General features: G+C 35.5%; 1 protein-coding gene across 1 annotated transcript in view; it reads right to left on the bottom strand.

Annotated features, from left to right (window-relative positions):
* Window positions 1-1,454: 1,454 nt before the first annotated feature.
* The window catches only part of LOC117323303 (fasciculation and elongation protein zeta-2-like), a 34,520-nt gene continuing 14,356 nt past the window's right edge, over window positions 1,455-21,618 (bottom strand). Inside the window, exons 3-8 of the mRNA XM_033878442.1 lie at window positions 20,763-20,918; window positions 19,915-20,008; window positions 19,307-19,581; window positions 18,669-18,744; window positions 15,566-15,631; window positions 1,455-7,700 (exon numbers count right to left, since the gene is read on the bottom strand). Of these exons, the coding sequence (XP_033734333.1) occupies window positions 7,684-7,700; window positions 15,566-15,631; window positions 18,669-18,744; window positions 19,307-19,581; window positions 19,915-20,008; window positions 20,763-20,918 (684 nt within the window). The 3' untranslated portion in view covers window positions 1,455-7,683. The remainder of the gene's footprint in view (window positions 7,701-15,565; window positions 15,632-18,668; window positions 18,745-19,306; window positions 19,582-19,914; window positions 20,009-20,762; window positions 20,919-21,618) is intronic.

Raw genomic sequence — 21,618 nt, 5'->3', positions numbered from 1 at the left:
TTAACAATCCTTGTTATTTCTTGAAAACAATAGAGGGATATTTCTCAAACTTTGTAAGTTCCACTTTTTCCCCCCCAAGTTGTGTCAATTTAATTTTGATTTTTGATATCTTGGATTTTGGGGATATAAGATTGTTACCCTTCATTCTATAAAAAATCTGAAAGGATTTTTCTCAAACTTGACGTATAGGTTCCACTTGTTATCAGATTGTTAAGAGAAGATCAGTCTGATATAGAACTAAGTAAAACTGTAAGCCAATGGCTGACTTATTGCCCCCGCTCTGTTATTTGCAAAATACAGTTAATAGTACAGACACTATTTTGAATTTTGCATGCATATTCCAAACTCTTGAAATGAAATGAGAAAAGTAAAGTGAACTTTCATTAATGAAATTCATGATGTTGGTTATAACAACACGTGTATCTTGCATGTTATGATTATAGGTATAAGTTGGTCTACAGGAAAGCCAATGAGATGAGGAAATGTCAGAACGCCTTGTAGAAAAGTTGACAAATTTTCCAGTAGGGTATACATTTTAGCTAGCATGGTTGTCCCAGCAAGACAACCTAAACAGTGATGTTTGGTATATATTAACACGCCTGCACAACACATTTGATGGAAATCATACAATATCTGAACTTTGACCAATCAGGGACCACCAATTCCATAGCAGCATGGTTTTCATGGCAACTAAACCTATATACTTGCAACATTTGGCCAAAGATGAATAAAACTGGCCAAATGACTGAGGAGTTATAGCTCTTTATTGGAAAGCATGTTTATAGTGACTTGTTACCATAGTAACCATAATTTTGAGGTTTAGGAATTGTCAGGACAACATTTTTAGACGGACAGACGAGACGATACCAGTTTACCCCCATTACATGTAACTTCATTGCGGGGGATATGATTAAGATCATTCATTGGTGCGTACCACCTGTGATCTCTTGTTATTAGTATTGTAGATCCTCACTCTCCGGTTTCCATTTGGTCATTCATCACAAATTGTGTGCAGAAAATTTCCTGAAAATATGCTCAAAACCAACCATTTCATTAACATGAATAGCTGCTGATAGTACGGCAGTTATGTGATTAAATGATTTACCATTTGGACAGGACCAGCCTCAAGCACCCAGTGCAGTGGCACATACATAAGATTTAATAAAATTGGATATAATCACAAGATGAAGCAATGTCTACACTGGATCGGTATACCATACACTAAAACTGGCCAGGACCAGCATCTTGCATTCAGTGGAGTGATGCCCACATTGGATCTGTATACACTATATATAAACAGATTTGTCTGGACAGGATCATCTTCCAGGGGTTGCCCTATAATATAAATCTTCAGAGTTGTATGTCGTCATAATCTGCATAAGCAAGAGATAAAACAGTTTCATGTTAACCTGATGTCTCAGTATTCCTTGTCTCAGAAAGAAAAAAGGACAATATTTAAGTTCAAGATTTTTATTTCTATTTACCGATTTAAAATCATTATTTCACATTGAATACACAAATATTTCTCACAATACCTGCATAAGTTTCACAAGGAAAAAAGCATAGAAAAAAACTGGCTACACGTTTCATGGCACAATAAGAGTGCTCTTCCTTGATCTACACGAAACAATGATGTATTCTAATCAAACTGAGACAGAAAACCATGGGACTTTATGCTCGCACTTCAACCAGAAATTAATATTAATACTTCACAATCACAAAGTACCTAACAATGTGCATTTAAAATAAATTTATGCAACGGTTATCGAACTATTTCATGTTACATACATGTTTCACCTTGTTAAGAATGTTTTAAATCAAATCTGTGCTGAATTGTCCTAGTTAGCAGAACAGGTGTTTGTTTATCTTTAGCCGTATACAATTCAGATGTGCATCCTATTGATTAAAGTATCCGGTACCAAGAATGCAGATTTAAGATTGATTCGAGCAGAGGTCTGAAGAAGAAATTTGACATTTTGGCACCACCCTTCAAGAGCCCTGAAAGTGTGAAAAAGTTTGTTACAATATAATTTACAATTGTAGTGTATCTTTGACAAAGCAAGGTTCCTGCAAATTGTTTGTTGGTTTTGAGGTGAAAATGCCAATCGTTAATGGATGCATGATGGTTGACAGACAAAGGGTGATCGTAATGTGTCATAATACCTATATAATGCACATCATACAATTGCACAACCTAGCACTAACGCTGTATAAAGCATAATATCACTGGCCACCAAAAAAAGCCAACTAGTAAACTGTAAATATACCATCCAATAACAACTTTGTATCAAACAATGCCTTTTCAAGTGTAGGAAACATTTTGACAGTTCTTGCAGGATACTATTTTCAGAGGAGAAAAAGCATAAATACATTTTGATTATATACATGTATATATATTTTGTAAACATTGGAACTAGTATAGCTGGGAATATGAATGTGAATATTTCGCCAAATAATGAGAAGAAATATTTTCCTTTTTTCTTAAAAAAGTTATTTGATTATTCAGCAGGTGGTATCAGCTTGAAAGCAATAAAATCAATCAATCAGTTATTCAATAACATCAATAAACTATGTGATTTCACAAAAGAACACAAGTACACAAATAGGTGGAAACTATATATATACATCTTGAACATTATACTTTTAACTGTCTGGAATCAGACAGAAACACTAAACACTTCTCACAAATACATCGCACACATCATACATTACAATTGGTGTGAATTGATAATTACTTTGACTCCACAGGTAACGGGATTCCCACCATCATATCATCTTTCTTTATTTACAAACTCAAATACTTAAGCTTTAACATTGTAATCTATTTCAGTTCATTGCTACAAATCTTTTTCATATCAAATTTGTTTTTTTCCTCATTCAATCTTTTGAATTGTATTTTTCCTCATTCAGTCTTTTAAAAAGATATCCGAAACATATTATGACACAGTTGAATGCATTGAAAATCTTTTTTCAGAAATTACCAATCATATTAATCTGAAGATTTGAAGAAAAAAACTCTTCAGAGCAATTTGAATTGGTTAAATCTACCACCATTAATAAATAACCAAATTGAATGAAAGTATGCCTGTTGATCTCCCCCAATACTGATATTCCATGAAAATACAAACTTTGTAGGCATTTAAAAATCATTCACTATTACAGTCAAAGGATCACATGATAAATATGTCTATCAGTTTCAAGGAAATGACACTAACACTGAATATATGAATTTAAGAATTGTTTTGTTTTCACAGTAAAAATCGTAATTAAGGAGTTACAGCCGAATGTGTTCTGCCAACTCATTGATATCTTAATAATAATTACCAATTTTCAACATATAAAATCACACTTCTCACGTAAAATTTTAGGTAGTTTCATACCTTTTTCATTACACATTGTAACAAACAGTCTACGAGGAAATATCTTAGATCTTGTGCATTTAATACATATACTGTGCGAGTCTTCTACAGAAACGGCAGGACTATATCACCATGTCAGCAAAATATCTAATTTTAATTGAAATCATTGTACAAACTTCAGCTCCATTTGACAGGAAACTTTTAAAGGGAGGGTAGTGCTGAAAAAATATAGAGTGAGACAAGATCAACAGGGAGTCATACATTGATGGAGAATGCTTTGCTGGATGGTGTTGGTTCAAATGCTGATGTGAAGAAAACTGATGATACGCTTTTTTACGGAACTTCAAACTAATAGTATAGTATGGTATAGTTATACGTAAACAGCCATTGCTTGTAAACTTGAATGTATTACAACAGGTGAAGAAAACCACCTGATTACTAAAGCTGGTTGCAGTGCACTCGTAGTTAGCACACTACAAAAAAAAAATCCCGTTTAAAAGGACATCAATTCTATTTGTTCTTTAACAAGCATAACCGGAGTATTTATTTCTTTTATAAGAAGACATTGTTCACTGTAGATGTATTTAGAGCTAGTAGGTTCAAAACTCCTTGTTTGAATAGTTGATTAAGAAAATGGATGTTCTACAGTTTTTTGTTTTGTTTTTAATACAGATGTCATATCCTTAAAATGAACTTCTACACAACTTAGAATATTTCTGGGTGTTCTTGTGGTTTTTATCAACTGTTTTTGATCACTGATACAAATTCTTGTTTCAGTTGATGTATCAAAAGTTGATTCTGGTATATAAGATTAACGAATACAGGACATGCTTTAACTGAAATGTGCAGCTCAACCTTAGGCTGCAAACAGCACAACCTTAGCTGCAAACAAACAAAATAAATAATCATTGAAATTATGGTTCATCCGAGTCATAAAAACACAAATTTACTTGTTCATATGCACTGTTTTAGGTATATGACAACACTTCATAAAAGTTTAAAATACAATTGTAATCAACGGAGGTAATAATAAAATAAAAATGTTGAGTTCTTACTTATATAGGGTAATCTTCATAGCTATATATATTTACTTGTTTTACAGGAGGGACATTAATAAATGATGATGACACTGGCACATACTCTAGGATACATTTATAGTTATTGATACTCTTATTTAAAGTCAGTAACATATATGTAGTATGATATTGATATACCTTGTCTTTAATAGATTTATTTTCTCTTGACTAAGATAAACCTTGTACAACACACAGGATTTCCACAACACCTAGAAATTAATACAAAGCTTTTAATACTATAAACATTTGATTAACTATAAATACTCCAAGCATGTGTGTGTGATCTGATAGATTACTGGACTTAACAAAATCACACAATAAAGCAAATATCACTGTACAAACAATATGGTTTTGCTAAAACGCAGGTGTAAAAAACATACGAAATATCTAGCATATAAAAAAGTGATAAATCAGTGTTGATCAAAGTTTGATTTCTTATAGACCGAGTATCATACGTAATATATGTTATTTGTATTACGGAAATTAACACTGCACAAGGATATGATACTTATTTGCACATTGCCCATAGATACTATATATATATATATACATACATGTACATAATAGATCTATATACTTGGTAACATAGCATGAAGCTAACTGACAATATCATTATTGAATATCAAGTACACATATATAATTATTTTTCACTCTAAATAAAACATACAGTAAAATCTTGATATAATGCAGAGGGTAGGTCCCACATTTCATTTGTCACCTTACTTATTTGTTTAGATCTTCTTCCATATTTTGCCAAGTCTAACATATAATGCCAAAAATTTTGCTTGACAAATGGTGGCAGTATATCTAGGTTTTACTGTACACAGGCATAAACTCTATATTTGACAATATTAAACACATACATAATATTGTAGGTACTTCACATTGCACAAATCCATGTAGTGTGTGCAATTACAAAGAGGGAAAAAAAATATTTACAGAACATAATGACAGGCTTCAACAGCCTCAACAAGCTTTAAAGCCTCTCTATGTTTTCATAACATACATTTTGATACAACTACAAAAATATAATAGAATAAAATGATGATATAATGTTAGAATTGTAATTAAAATGGGAAACTACCCACTGACTACAGGGAATCTCTAATGCGGTATGCCACTTTATATAAGCATATGCACCACCGAAAATATGTCATACACGCATGTGCAAACTGGTTTGTTTTGAAGAATGGCACGTATTAGAAGCCCAAATTAGGCAAAATCAACGTGAGTTTTAGGGAAAAATAAAAGATAGGTTAAACGGGAAAAGTCACCATGAATTGGAAGTGAAACTTCTCCGCATTTGATAAATAAACCCAAGCCTTTCGGTTTATCATCTTGGGATATAACTCGACATGCACAGGGTTGCTTCACATTCTATTTTTAGATGTTTATTATATATTTTACTTATGAATTATTGATGTAACTGAACAGATCTGAAAGGAATTAAATGAAGATAAATCCATGGGATTATGAAGTTCAGCTTGATAAAGTTTAAAAATATTAATAAAACACAGAGAGGCTTTAAATTAATCACGACATTTTCAATGCCACTCAAACCTAACATTGATCATGTAAATTATTACCCAGAGCAAAGCCTTTTGCTGATCATGTTTTGGTGAAAAACAACCTATGAAATCTTTCAACCTCTTTGACATGAATCTAAACTTGTTTAAAATCTGCTGGATATTAAGGTCAAAAAGATTCTTCATGATAAGACAGCTTTCTTTGACCAAGATGTACTCAATTTCAGAAGAATCTGACTGAATATTTGATCTCCAGATATTTGATAATCCGATATTCAGACATCTACCACTTTTACAGTATGCTTCAAAGAAAACAACCACATGATCAGTTAAGATTGAAAAGTCATAATATATTCAATATTTAGCATAATATGCCATGGTGTTATAATTGTAGGACTTTAATTCTCCAACCCTATATTGTTTGTTGAAAGTCACTCCTCATAATCTTTCCGGTTATCATAAGTTTGTCATCAAGGCCACAATTTAAAAATTTTAATACTACAAAAAACTTTGGATAACAACATAATTATAATGTCTGATGATAGCTTCAATGCTGACAGTGCTGGTGTTTCCATGTTTCATGGGACTAGATTTCAAATATGGCTAAGGGTGATTGATGGAGGTCAGTTTTGACCTTCAGTAAATCGCCAATCCTTGTTCGCCCATATTGCTAATACAGCCATATATGATTGACCATTTTACATATAGGCAATATTCTTTAGTCAAGCGAGTTTACAGAGAATAGAAAAGGTAACAAGAAATCATGGGGTGGTCAGGCAAATACATATAAGGTAAACAAATATATTTTGGATTATCAAAGTTCAACAGGTAAGCACAATTAATCGGCACATCCATATATATTACAGACATACCGTAGTATACAGAAAAGTGGAATCAGCATAATATGCTTCCTGCGTAAAATGCATTAAAATAAGATTTCTTCTGAAATATACAAGTTGGTACTTAATATTGAAACATGCATGTCTTGAATATTTTTTTGGGGATTTACACCTAAACGATGATCCTGGCATAAGAATCCTTACATATAATTATATTCTGATTGAAATATATAATTAACAGGCAGTCAAACCCTTTTTAATAAATAAAAGAATGTTCTTATTAATAAGAAACTAATGAAATTTATAGGTTATTACTGAATTCTGATAAAAACTGTCTGTACTAGCAATACAATGGGTGTTGGTTAATCAAGCAAGCTTCTAAACATTATTACCCAAGAAATCCTGAAAAAAGACAAGATGCTCGGCCACTTTTTTTGCCACATTTTTTCCACCACAGCAAGAACATCTTGTGTGCTTTGCTCCAGCCTTACAGTGTTATACACAGACAGCATAAAATCTTAAATTCATTTTGAAATTATTTAGAGAGAATATGACCTTTGAATTGCCTTTGCACTAAATGATGTTGACTAATGCTTTGGGTGAAAATGCTAATGAACATATAATCTATTTTAGGGTATAGACTAATTAGCATTAAAGCATACAAAGAATGCCTGTATGTACAATCTTAATGCATGGGGGAAAACAAGCTGAATATGAATCGCTGAGCTGCCATGAAAACAACATCACACCTGTCGCGCTGAAGTGCTCCGGAAATAAAAACAAGTTGAGAGAACGCTGTTGGCAGTGTCACGGAAATCATGGCTGTATATACAAAATGGCTAGGCATGTATCATACGGAGTGCTCATCTAATCCACACAGCTCTTATGTAGGGCACAGAACTGAAACAAAACAGAATGCGAAAAGTTTAGACAATATCTACAAAGAATATGTAAACACAACTTGTATGTGCTCAAGACATCAAAAATTCAAAATATTTCAATGTAATGAAATAGAAAATGAAAATAATTGTATCAATAAAATCTGGAACACTGAAAATTGAGCTAGATTATCGCTGTACATGTGATCCATCATGTATCTCCATACTTGATAATATTTTCTTTTACAAACAGCGACCTTTACCTTAATTTAACTCTCATTAGACTGAGCTTCCTCAGGCCCCAAAACCGGACATCAGACAATTTTAGTAGACAGATACCCATTTTCTCAGTGATCAGTCATTGATTTGTCTAATGTCTGGTGTTGGGGCCAGAGGAAACTTGGGTTAATGTACATAAGGCAATGTACTATCACTTGCAATTCTTCAGAAAGAATAGCCCATGTAAGCAATACAAATGTAAGAGCATTTATCTGTAGATGTATTCCTGCAGGGCCTTTAAGGGATTTCCATTTTGAGCAATGTTTACCTAAGTTCAGTATAACACAAAATAAATTACAGAAAAACACTAAATTAGTCAATCAGAAGTGGCCCCTGGTGAAGGTCTGAGATGTGTGGTTTGATTCCTACATGGGTTGGTCCAGTGTTTCCCAGGAAGCCGAGACCACAGACCGTCTATTGAGGTAATGTCCTCAGACGAGACACTTTACCTGTATTGCTCTGGGTAGCTTGCAGTTTCTGTTCAGTGAAGTAGGCACTAGCTACTACAAATAGAATCCATCTCAAAATGAACCTGACTATTAACAAACTTGAATGGATGCTTGTCATCAGAGGTGTATAATCTCAGATTTAGTGTTTCAGGCACAGTTTTCCAAAATTTTATCCTAGAACCTATAATAAGTAAATGACGAGAATGTCCACTTGCTGTGAAATACTAACCAGTCATAAGCATTGGAGGGGCTCCAATTTAGGGGGACAATTTCCCACTTGTAAGGTTCAACATAATGTGGGTTTCCAGAGTTTATAAAGAGGGACAAGTACATTGGAAGCATGTAACCTAATGATCTATCACAGCTCAAATATATCAAATCAATTTATATCAATCTATATGGTCCACATAAGCTCTTCAGTTAATATTAACGAGGTTCACTTTGTAAATAAAACGAACATGAAATACAACTTAAAGGGTGTTTCTTTTGATAAGGACCCACTCTAAAAGATCACAACATTAACTGTTAATGGCTAAATACATGACATGTATATGGAGGAAAGTAACAGACCAGGAAATACATTATATCCAAAGAAAAACAGACCTCAATAATGAAATTAGGATTTTTTTTCTCTTGAATATATTTAGCATGTAAACTGATTTTCACCCTTATTTTGACTATTACACATTTTATGAAGGAATTCTTACAAAAGAGATAGCGATCTAGCAAATCGTTTCCGAGATAAATGTTTGGTGTTGTGTCTAACATAGCCTTAGTATGTAAGATCACATCGCAGTAGTTAACATTGGTGAAAATCAATACAAACACACAGTAGTAAGTGCCATATGTTTCCTGTTCATGAAACCACATGTGTCAGCCACTGTAAAAGGAAGGGGAGCCGAGCAGATGGTCCCCCCACAAATCAATAATACTTATGTTAATATGGCCCATTAACAATGACATACTACTCCTACACTTCCTCCGACACAAATAACGAGTTGTTACAATATTTACAGTTAGGCCGTATGTCGTTTACAACAAAACAGCCCAGTAACGTACAAACCTAACAAAACACCAGAACTCAGAGGATGAACCTCTGATCTTTTGTAATGTGTTAGAATTCAATTGATGGAATTACTATGACCTTAAAAGTTTAAGAAAGGAAACAGGAATGTGTTGACCTTCCTCCATACTAGGGTCATAGCAGTAATCATTTGGATGCGTTTCTAAGCCAGATATCATCAGAATTCAATACCGAAAAAAAAAGGCACATAGTTATCATATAACCACCCCCCACCCCATCAATGAAATAGGTAATTCTGTCAACCGATTCATGGGATGTCTAACTTTTTATTTTGAAGTGATTAAGTGTGATCTTTAACCTTGACCACCAAAATCTAACATCAGGTGTAGAATTTGATGCTGTGATGTTATGGTGTGAATATGAACTAAACCTACCAGGGGCTTATCTTGTTCACAAGGTTTTTCATTTCAAAAGTGATCAAATGTGATCTTTGGCCTTTAATCTTGACCGATCATCATCAAAATCCAATCAGGCCCAGAATTTGATGCTGTGATGTTATGGTGTGAATAAGAGATATCTTAAACACGAGTTTTTTTATTATTTCAAAGTCGATCAATTGTGATCATGTCTTTGACCACTAACCACCAAAACCTAGCTTATCACAGCAGACACACTCAATTTCAAGAGGTCTTATAGTTTAGGAATGGCATGTACATTTAGAGCTTAAATAACAAGAATTTTAACATTGTTCAGCAATACATGTACTGATATGTGTATGTACACGAAATGAACATCCATGTAATTACCAATCATCAATAATTTTGTAATTGATCAATCAACATTGGATGCTTTTAATAATGTAGTTGTCAAAAATCAACAGTACATTGTAACACTGTACACATTATGGAAAATTCATATCTAGTACAGTTTCATAATGTAGTCAAAAGGCCTTCCCGACATACATACCAGGCAAGTTAAGTACATACGCATTGCAAGTTTAGCGAGTTGATAAAGCGGTGAAATTATGCTGCAGACAAAATATTATTGACTGTAATGACATCCAGCCAATATGACAAGCCCACAATATAATTGTCCCTTCACTGATAATATGGTGGGCATGAAAGAGGAATTTTTTTCTGAAAATTTTATCTTTTCATTTTTTTTGGCATAAAATACTACCAATAAAAGAATTTTAAATCTCTTATAAGTACCTTATCCTAGAACTGATTTGATTTTTGAGAAGCATTACAAAACTTAGGAGACCCAGACTGATATGATGTGCTATTGGTGTGGAATTGATCTTTGATGCAGAAACGACATGAAGCCTTGCCACCTTATCACAGAAATTGGTATTGATTTTGTAACAGGTCTGAGGCGCAGGCCCATACAGATAGAGAAATGTCTGTTGATACCTATATGATCAATATCTACCTTGGCTCTTGTACATATAATTGCCTGATGCTATCACTGGGGAACAAAAAAGCCCCAAGGCAACTTGACCTCACTTAACTTAACAAATCTATATATTGGCTAGATTTAAACACATCCAGACTGTGAATGGCATCAGTTTATCACAGCAGAACTATAAAATAGCAGCATCACCATTGCAGTAGGACTACTGCAGGAGATTTTACCCAATCTGAAAATCTTCTGTTCTTAACTTATCAGGACTACTGCAGGAGATTTTTACCCTATCTGAAAATCTTCTGTTCTTAACTTATCAGTAAAACTGCAATAGATTCTTACCCTATCTTAACATCTTCTGTTCTTAACTTATCAAGACTATTGCAGGAGATTTTTACCCTATGTGAACTTCTTCTGTTCTTAACTTATCAGGACTATTGCAGGAGATTCTTACCCCATCTGAACATCTGCTGTTCTTAACCCTATTTATCAGGATTATTGCAGAAGATGATTTCTCTTCCTGAACATCTTCTGTTCTTTGCGCTACTTTTTCAGAGACAACTACTTTTTTCATTATTTGTCCTAGTTTCACTGATTTTCATATTGTACATATCCTAACCTCAAACAAGTCAAGTTAGTTTTTTGAACTACAATGTACAGTATTTTGATTGGATGTAAAGTCAAGACCTACTGACTTAAAGTACTAATTAACCTTCAAAAGAGAAAACAATGGTGCAATTTCATTTTTTTTTCTTCTAATTTCAAATGTCTATCAGTTATCCTAAATAACAGCGGGATAATATGTTTATTAATTATTACAGCCAATCGAAAATATACAGCAGAAGTCCGAAGCAAGACCAAGACAATTTCAAAAGTTTTACTTTGGTTTTTGTTAGTCATAGCCTTTGCCTAAAGCCCACAGACATATGAAAAATCATGGCATGACCTTATGTTCTACCAATAGAATGACCTTGATGCTAGCAATAGAATGATCTTGATGCTAACAGTATTGTGACCTCTTTGCTTGGATTTATAAGGTCAGAGGTAAAGCTTATACATGAATAGTCATCTTAGTACATTTTGTATTGGTACTTATAGGACTATCTAAATGTAAATGACATTCCTCAAATGCCTATTCAATATGATGTCTTAATTGTAGCCAAGGGGACGATGACAGTCAAAATGCCTATTCCATCGACAGGAGAGCACTGTCATTAATGAATAACTTCTATTAAATCAAATTGGAATCTACATAAGACAGCAAAAAGTTCAGGGTATATAACAATATTTAGATACTGAACTACCTTGCTCTGAATTTTGTAATTGAGATTTGCTTTCAAAGCTCTGTTGTTCATATCGACTAAATTACCATAGCAAGACAATTCAATGCTTTATTAAGTTTAGAAGTTTATGTTACCAATATCAAAAGCATTCAGCTGTGAAGCAATTTTGCTACAGTATAAAGATGTCAAGTATACAGGTATGAAAAGACAACAGGTCTTAGTGCAGGGAGGTAGAGGTCATAATGTGGGGATGTAGAGGTCGTAATGTGGGAAGGTAGAGATCGTAATGTGTGGATGTAGAGGTCGTAATGTGGGGATGTAGAGGTCGTAATGTGGGGATGTAGAGGTCGTAATGTGGGGATGTAGAGGTCGTAATGTGGGGATGTAGAGGTCGTAATGTGGGAAGGTAGAGAAGACCAACAACGACCCAGAAGAAACTATCTGCACCCAGCAGTCTATACTTACCCTGTTATTTAGTATTTCTTATGGAATGAACACCACTAATGGGATCTATATGCTACCTCAATTCAGGCCTTATACAAATGGACTTAACATTTGATACATACTGAACTTTATTTCACAGAAGGCTTTAACTTAACGGTACTCTATTCTACTCTTCACTCTTCTAAGAATTCCAGCGTCAATCTTAGAAATTTTGATTCAACACAAGAAGATCATTGGATACTGCTCAACACCATGTTACACGAACTTGAACTGTACCATATATTCAATATGCCTAACATATTCCATACCATCTTTAACTGAACATTACCATGTATGACCTTGGAAATAGCAGGATACCCCTTAGGAATTATTCTGATGCAAGGACCTTTTCTTGTTCGGGAGTCATCCTTTATGAACTTTTCTGTACTATGTTTTTATCTATTAATCATGTTTTCTCTCATTACTAAAGTTTGCTCTATACTTGGACTATACACAACTGCCAGTTGTGTATAATACAAGAGATCCCAGAGGGATCTTGGCGCCCACCATTGAATGATCTTCATAGGTTCCATGTCGGATTGATCTTTTCTCTACTTTTCCCTTCATTTTACTAATCTGTGCAAATTGAGACATCCCTCCAGTACTTTTCAAACAAGGGAATCCAAGCTATATAAGAAATTTGAGATTTAACGATAATGGCTGTTTGTTTGCCAGGTTGTTTTCAGGACAGACTGGTCCAAAAATGCAATACAAGGGACCAAGGGGAACCTACTTATGAAATTTGAGAAAGATCCCTTCAGTACTTTCTCAGAAATAGTGATAACAAACTTAAATTGTCAAAATCCAAGATGGCTGCCTGTCAGCCATGTTGTTTTCTGATTGGTCTCAAAACGCAATATGCATAACTAGGCACCAAGGGGAACCTACATATGAAATTTGAGAAAGATCCCGTTAGTACTTTCTCAGAAATAGCGATAACAAACTTCAATGGTCAAAATCCAAGATGGCTGCCTGTCGGCCATGTTGTTTTCCAATCGGTCCCAAAATGCTAGGCACCAAGGGGAACCTACATATGAAATTTGAGAAAGATCTCTTCAGTATTTTCTGAGAAATAGCGATAACAAACTTCAATTGTCAATATCCAAGATGGCTACCTGTCAGCCATGTTGTTTTCTGATTGGTCTCAAAATGCTGTATGCATAACAAGGCACTGAGGGGAACGTATGTATGAAATTTGAGAAAGATCCCTTCGTTATTTTCTGAGAAATAGCGATAACAAACTTCAATTGTCAAAATCCAAGATGGCTGCCTGTCGGCCAGGTTGTTTTCCGATTGGTCTCAAAATGCAAAATGCATAACTAGGCAACAAGAGGAACCTACATATGAAATTTGAGAAAGATCCCTTCATCACTTTCTGAGAAATAGCGATAACAAACTTCAATTGTCAAAATCCAAGATGGCTGCCTGTCGGCCATGTTGTTTTCCGATTGGTCTCAAAATACAATATGCATAACAAGGCACCAAGAGGAACCTACATATGAAATTTGAGAAAGATCCCTTCAGTACTTTCTGAGAAATAGCGATAACAAACTTCAATTGTCAAAATCCAAGATGGCTGCCTGTCGGCCATGTTGTTTTCCGATTGGTCTCAAAATGCAATATGCATAACTAGGCACCAAGGGGAACCTACATATGAAATTTGAGAAAGATCCCTTCAGTACTTTCTGAGAAATAGCGATAACAATCTTCAATTGTCAAAATCCAAGATGGCTGCCTGTCGGCCATGTTGTTTTCCGATTGGTCTCAAAATGCAATATGCATAACTAGGCACCAAGTGGAACCTAAATATGAAATTTGAGAGAGATCCCTTCAGTACTTTCTGAGAAATAGCGATAACAAACTTCAATTGTCAAAATCCAAGATGGCTGCCTGTCGGCCATGTTGTTTTCTGATTGGTCTCAAAATGCAATATGCATAACTAGGCACCAAGAGGAACCTACATATGAAATTTGAGAAAGATCCCTTCATTATTTTCTGAGAAATAGCGATAACAAACTTCAATTGTCAAAATCCAAGATGGCTGCCTGTCGGCCATGTTGTTTTCCGATTTGTCTCAAAATGCAATATGCATAACTAGGCACCAAGGGGAACCTACATATGAAATTTGAGAAAGATCCCTTCAGTACTTTCTGAGAAATAGCGATAACAAACTTCAATTGTCAAAATCCAAGATGGCTGCCTGTCGGCCATGTTGTTTTCCGATTGGTCTCAAAATGCAATATGCATAACTAGGCACCAAGGGGAACCTACATATGAAATTTGAGAAAGATCCCTTCAGCACTTTCTGAGGATTAGCGATAACAAGAATTGTTTACGGACGGACGGAGGGACGGACCGTGGGACGGACGGACGGACGGACGGAGGGACGGACGGACGACGGACCACGGACGCAGGGCGATTTGAATAGCCCACCATCTGATGATGGTGGGCTAAAAAGAAATTAAAAGTTATTTTGATGTTTAACTCCTTGAAATTGTATATCTTTTTATCAGCAATTAAACAGATTTATCTTTGTCCAACCACATGTGTTCAGCACACATACAATCTCACTTGAGCTGCCGGTTTCAGGGGTAATACGATGTATGACGGCTCAATAACATCAAATGAAATTGAAGTGATATACCAGTTCTTAGTTCTGAAAATGAACCCTATAAATTTACCTGTGCATTTATACACGAATGCGCACTATACGCAAAAATTAACAGTACTTCAAGGGAGATGGAAATATCACAGGGTAATTTAATGGAAACAAACAATGGGAAAGAAATTATGAAGATACACCACGAATGTGTATGTCAGTGAAAAAAATTAAAGAGGAGGTTTCAGCAATTCAGGGCAATGTTATGACCATAATAGATGGTTGAGGCGTCATGGTCAGGCTTCAAAGTCAAAGATGGTGATTTGGTAGTGGGAACTATTGTTAAGACATAGGGAAAAACCTTACCTTTCAAGATGTAGTCAGTCAGAAGTGTGGGGACTGTTGGACTGTCTTCATTTATGGCCTGTAGTACTGTAAAACAAAACGAAAAACATCATGTTGTGTTTGGATTACAATCAAACATTGGCCTTTTTGTTTTACATGATATTGTAGCAATACATTAATATAGCAGTACTTGACATTCCAATTTAATCAGATGCAAAAACGGTAAAAAGTTCACTAAATACAAAATGACTACTCCATTTATCCAAGTCAATTCTCATCTTAATTAATCTAGTAATAAGCCAATTTTTGGCAATGGGCCCATAAAAACGCTGATTTAAAAAAAACAAGAGATCCCAGAGGGATCTTGGCGCCCACCATTGAATGATCTTTATAGGTTCCATGTCAGATTGATCTTTTCTCTACTTTTCCCTTCTTCTAAGTCTTACTAATCTGTGTAAATTCAGAAACAGCCCTCTAGATCTAGTACTTTTCAAACAAGGGGAACCTATATATAAAATTTAAGATTTAGCGATAATGGCTGTCTGTCGGCCATGTTGTTTTCCGATTGGTCCCAAAATGCGATACCAGGGACCAAGGGGAACCTACATATGAAATTTGAGAAAGATCTCTTCAGTACCTTCTGTACAATAGCGATAACAAACTTCAATTTTCAAAATACAAGATGGCTGCCTGTCAGCCAGGTTGTTTTCTGACTGGTCTCAAAATCCAATATGTATAACTAGACACAGAGGGCAACCTACAAATGAAATTCAGAAAGATCCTTTCAGCAATTTCTGATAAATAGCGATAACAATCTTCAATTGTCAAAATCCAAGATGGCTGCCTGTCGGCCATGTTGTTTTTCAATTGGTCTCAAAATGCAATACGCATAACTACGCACTGAGGGAAACCTACATATGAAATTTGAGAAAGATCCCTTCAGTACTTTCTGAGAAATAGCGATAACAAACTTCAATTGTCAAAATCCAAGATGACTGCCTGTCGGCCATGTTGTTTTCCGAATAGTCTCAAAATGCAATATGCATAACTAGGCACCGAGGGAAACCTACATATGAAATTTCAGAAAGATCCCTTCATAAGTATCTGAGAAATAGCGATAACAAACTTCAATTGTCAAAATCCAAGATGGCTGCCTGTCGGCCATGTTGTTTTCCAATTGGTCTCAAAACGCAATATGCATAACTAGGCACCAAGAGGAACCTTTATATGAAATTTCAGAAAGATCCCTTCATAAGTTTCTGAGAAATAGCGATAACAAACTTCAATTGTCAAAATCCAAGATGGCTGCATGTCGGCCATGTTGTTTTCCGATTGGTCTCAAAATGCAATATGCATAACTAGGCACCAAGGGGAATCTACATATGAAATTTGAGAAAGATCCCTTCAGTACTTTCTCAGAAATAGCGATAACAAACTTCAATTGTCAAAATCCAAGATGGCTGCCTGTCGGCCATGTTGTTTTCCGATTGGTCTCAAAATGCAATATGCATAACTAGGCACCAAGGGGAATCTACATATTAAATTTGAGAAAGATCCCTTCAGTACTTTCTCAGAAATAGCGATAACAAACTTCAATTGTCAAAATCCAAGATGGCTGCCTGTCGGCCATGTTGTTTTCCGATTGGTCTCAAAATGCAATATGCATAACTAGGCACCAAGGGGAACCTACATATGAAATTTGAGAAAGATCCCTTCAGTACTTTCTCAGAAATAGCGATAACAAACTTCAATTATCAAAATCCAAGATGGCTGCCTGTCGGCCATGTTGTTTTCCGATTGGTCTCAAAATGCAATATGCATAACTAGGCACCAAGGGGAGTCTACATATGAAATTTGAGAAAGATCCCTTCAGCACTTTCTCAGAAATAGCGATAACAAACTTCAATTATCAAAATCCAAGATGGCTGCCTGTCGGCCATGTTGTTTTCCGATTGGTCTCAAAATGCAATATGCATAACTAGGCACCAAGGGAAGCCTACATATGAAATTTGAGAAAGATCCCTTCAGTACTTTCTCAGAAATAGCGATAACAAACTTCAATTATCAAAATCCAAGATGGCTGCCTGTCGGCCATGTTGTTTTCCGATTGGTCTCAAAATGCAATATGCATAACTAGGCACCAAGGGAAGCCTACATATGAAATTTGAGAAAGATCCCTTCAGTACTTTCTCAGAAATAGCGATAACAAACTTCAATTGTCAAAATCCAAGATGGCTGCCTGTCGGCCATGTTGTTTTCCGATTGGTCTCAAAATGCAATATGCATAACTAGGCACCAAGGGGAACCCACATATGAAATTTGGGAAAGATCCCTTCAGTACTCTCTGAGGATTAGCGATAACAAGAATTGTTTACGGACGGACGGACGGAGGGACGGACGGAGGGACGGACGGACGGAGGGACGGACGGACCACGGACCACGGACGCAGGGCGATTTGAATAGCCCACCATCTGATGATGGTGGGCTAAAAATCTAGTAAGAACCGCTCACATCACCAACTTTCAGCTAAATTTTATTTGCTGGCTCTCTGGGCTTATTTCAGGATAAATACAGAGATCGTGATATGGTGACAAATTCATGTGTTTTGAAATCAATATATTGCCTTAATACTTTTCTAGGATAAACGGGGAGGTAGTATTATTTTTTTCAAATGCGGACCAAAACATGTCCGACAGCATATTCATTACAAACCATCAAACCCTATAGCATAATATCACACAGAATAAACCGAAGCTTTCTACAGGGACCAAGTCAATCGGACTGATCAGAGATCACAATTACCCAAATATTTTTGAGAATGAAGGTCCAATTGACTCATCCTGCCTTTGGCAATGCCAGTATTGGCATATGTGCCAACTACTTACATCAGTATTCACATTTTCTAGAGAAACTTGGCAAAACTGAAACCTGTTGTAACGCTTGCCATAATTAAGCCATGCAATATTCTCTCTTTAACTTCACAATGAGACAAGGGAAACTATGCAAAGCTGGAAACTATATTTAATAATCTAAATTAAAACCAACGTATGTGTCACTTAGTCTAATTAATGCCAAGCTAAATCATAAAATTTTTCAAAGTTCAAATACTATTTTGTTTACATACTTTTAATGTATATTTGAAGTTGTTCAGATCTTGGTGGGCCTTCAAATGTGTGGTAGGGGATTACTGTCGTAAGGAACTGCAATAAGAAGAAAACAATACAAATTTCAAAACTATAGCACAAGTCAAAGTGTAATTTGGTTTCAAACATTACTTCAAGTCAGTGTTTCTAAGAATTTCCTCACAGAATTTTACCCAGAAGCTGATATTTAAATTTCGCTAGTTATTGTTTGGTGATTTCTGTATATTTCCTTATATACTTTTTCCTTCCAAGAAGACAATAAAATTCACACACGTCATCATATGCTTATCATATGATACTTTTATTTATCAATTATTAATGAGTGTTAAAACATGTCTACTATTCCAGTAAAATACCTAATGGGGTATGTCAAGTTCTGTCAAAGAGGAAACACCTACATATTTTTTAAATGGTACCACATAATAAGCCCCATTTAGCCTTGTTCCCACCAAGCATACATTTTCATTAATTCTGGACACCCCCCTCCCATAGGATATATATTTTAATTGAAAACCCCTTATGCTTATCAACTTTTAATCAAATTTTCCACAAATGTCCCCTTTACTCATAACTATAGTTTTAGTTTTTCTTTACACACAACTTTTAAACCAAAACTCACAGTTTTAGGGCCGTCTGGACTTGTCAAATTATTGTTTACACTGGAAGTTGGTGGAGCTGGTTTGTTTTTCTTCTTCTTTTTGTCAAGATTGCTCTCCCTGCGGCGTTTCTGTATGGTGAGGAGCAGAGAGATAAACTGGTTCTTCAACTCCTTATCGTACTCGTATTCGTCACGCAGGGCCAGTTCCCGGATCAACGTCTCTGATAGCTCTTTGATGATCAACTCATACTCTGCTAGGACCTCATTCAGCTTTGTATTCGACATTCCCTTCAGCTCTGTAAACCACAAATTGAAAACCATAGGTTAGATTGTTTCCATGTAAGTGTATGCCAGGCAAAGAGGGTTGTAGATCTACCATTTTCTAAAACATACTGCTAGCAACCTAGGGTATATATTACACAATGTTTGTAGAAATAAAGGTAGCACTACGTTTTGAACTGGTAGATTTTTCTACTAAATAAAAGGTCTTTGCAAATGCGTAAAATGACAGACTTTATGTACCTGAATTTGTTGATTTACATATTTACCAACACAATTAAGAGTTTACTTGAAGCCATAAAGTTAAGAAGCCAACCTTCTTTTGAGGAGTATTTTGTTACCACACTTACCTGCTTCCGAGTAGGAGGGGAGGGAATCTTTGATTGTAGTATAAGGTACAGTCTCTATGGGGTAAAGCTCGGCTGGATTCTCCTGCTGTGGGTCCTACAAACCAAGGCCAGAGTATTATGTAAAAGTGCACTGAACCATCGGTCAATGAAAAAAGTAGGAGACATAACACTGATAAATGAGCACAGGAAAGTTTGCTCAAGTGATAAAATTTCAGGGTAAGCCTTACAGCTGATGAGGTTTCTAGCCTGGCTGCTTCCACAGGTTGACATGCTGTATTGATTAGGCACTAAAACGGGAAAGCCAGCTTTGTGCACTGTAAGTCTATATGCTATCATGAAAATGGGAAAAGATATATTTGTCACCATGTACTCTATTGTTTGTGATTTATTACTTTTTGCCAATGGCTAATTAACCTTTAACTTGGGAAGATTTTTGCAATTTCAGAGTAAATTGCCTCCTTTCTGAAATCCCTCAACCCAGAAAGATGAGATAATGGACTGTCCTTCAGCTGCAGCTTTGTTCTTCAGTAAGACACTTTACTCTAATTGGCAGCAATTGTTCCTCATGGTCATAGCATAAAATGGGCCTAATTGTATATTGTTAATTGACATAGCCACCTCAAAATGACCCTTGCTTTCACCTGAAGATCAACCCAGCAAACAAACTTCAAACTGCTATATACTAAATGCAACTTAGCAAAACAATACAGAAATTTCACCAAATTTAGATAAACTTAATTACTACCCCAACTTTCCAAGACACATAAATCTTAAAACATTTACACAGATTCTTGTTCTTAACATATCCTACGTCACATTGAAGCACTAAATCTAGCTTGTCCTCGTACCTGCATCATGCACTCGATTTCACTGATGACTTCCTCGGCCGTTTCCACGTGGTCAGAGTCATTTTGTGTCAGACTGCTAACAATGAGGGAATGCATGTCGAAGGCCTGGGCCAGCTCCTCATCATCAGACAGATCAAGATTAGGGGTCACACATTCCTGTAGGGAGACAAAAATATATATAACATCCTCTTCTACAAGATTAGGGGTCACACATTCCTATAGGGAGACACAAATATATATAACATCCTCTTCTACAAGATTAGGGGTCACACATTCCTGTGGGGAGACACAAATATAGATAACATCCTCTTCTACAAGATTCAAGATTTTTTTTATTTCTCACATAAAGCCAATTTAACGGTGTAGAGAAAACAACATACCTATATACATGTTCATACAGAAACTGACCTATCAAAATTGAGTGAACATCTTTTCCTGTTTTTATTTATTGCTAGATTACTATCAGTAAACTAGAGGATCTAAATTAATGGCTACCTAAAGTTAAATTACACATCCCACAAGGAATTCTTCAATTACTTCTACTTCCAGAAATCAATTATTTAATCATGCTGTTTTGCACTTTCCAATATTTCTCTTATTTATCAATAACATAAACATTGTCATAACTTCACACTTTATAGGACATGTAAAGATTTGTCTAGCTACGATGTAACTTGTCCTCACTAAGGCGCGGATCTAGGAATTTGAAAAGGGGGGGATCCAGTAATTTAATGGTAATGCGAGCGCCGTAGGCGCGAGACGAATTTTTTTGGCGAGGGGTCTGGGGCCCAAAATTTCGGAAAATGAAATGATTATAGCAAATTTTGCAATCTTTCGGGAATAAGATTTTCGATAA

The sequence above is a fragment of the Pecten maximus genome, chromosome 3, assembly GCF_902652985.1.
Source record: "Pecten maximus chromosome 3, xPecMax1.1, whole genome shotgun sequence".
Classification (NCBI taxonomy): Eukaryota; Metazoa; Mollusca; class Bivalvia; order Pectinida; family Pectinidae; genus Pecten; species Pecten maximus.
Note: the sequence above shows the minus strand (reverse complement) of the source record. Positions and strands in the feature narration are given on the sequence as shown.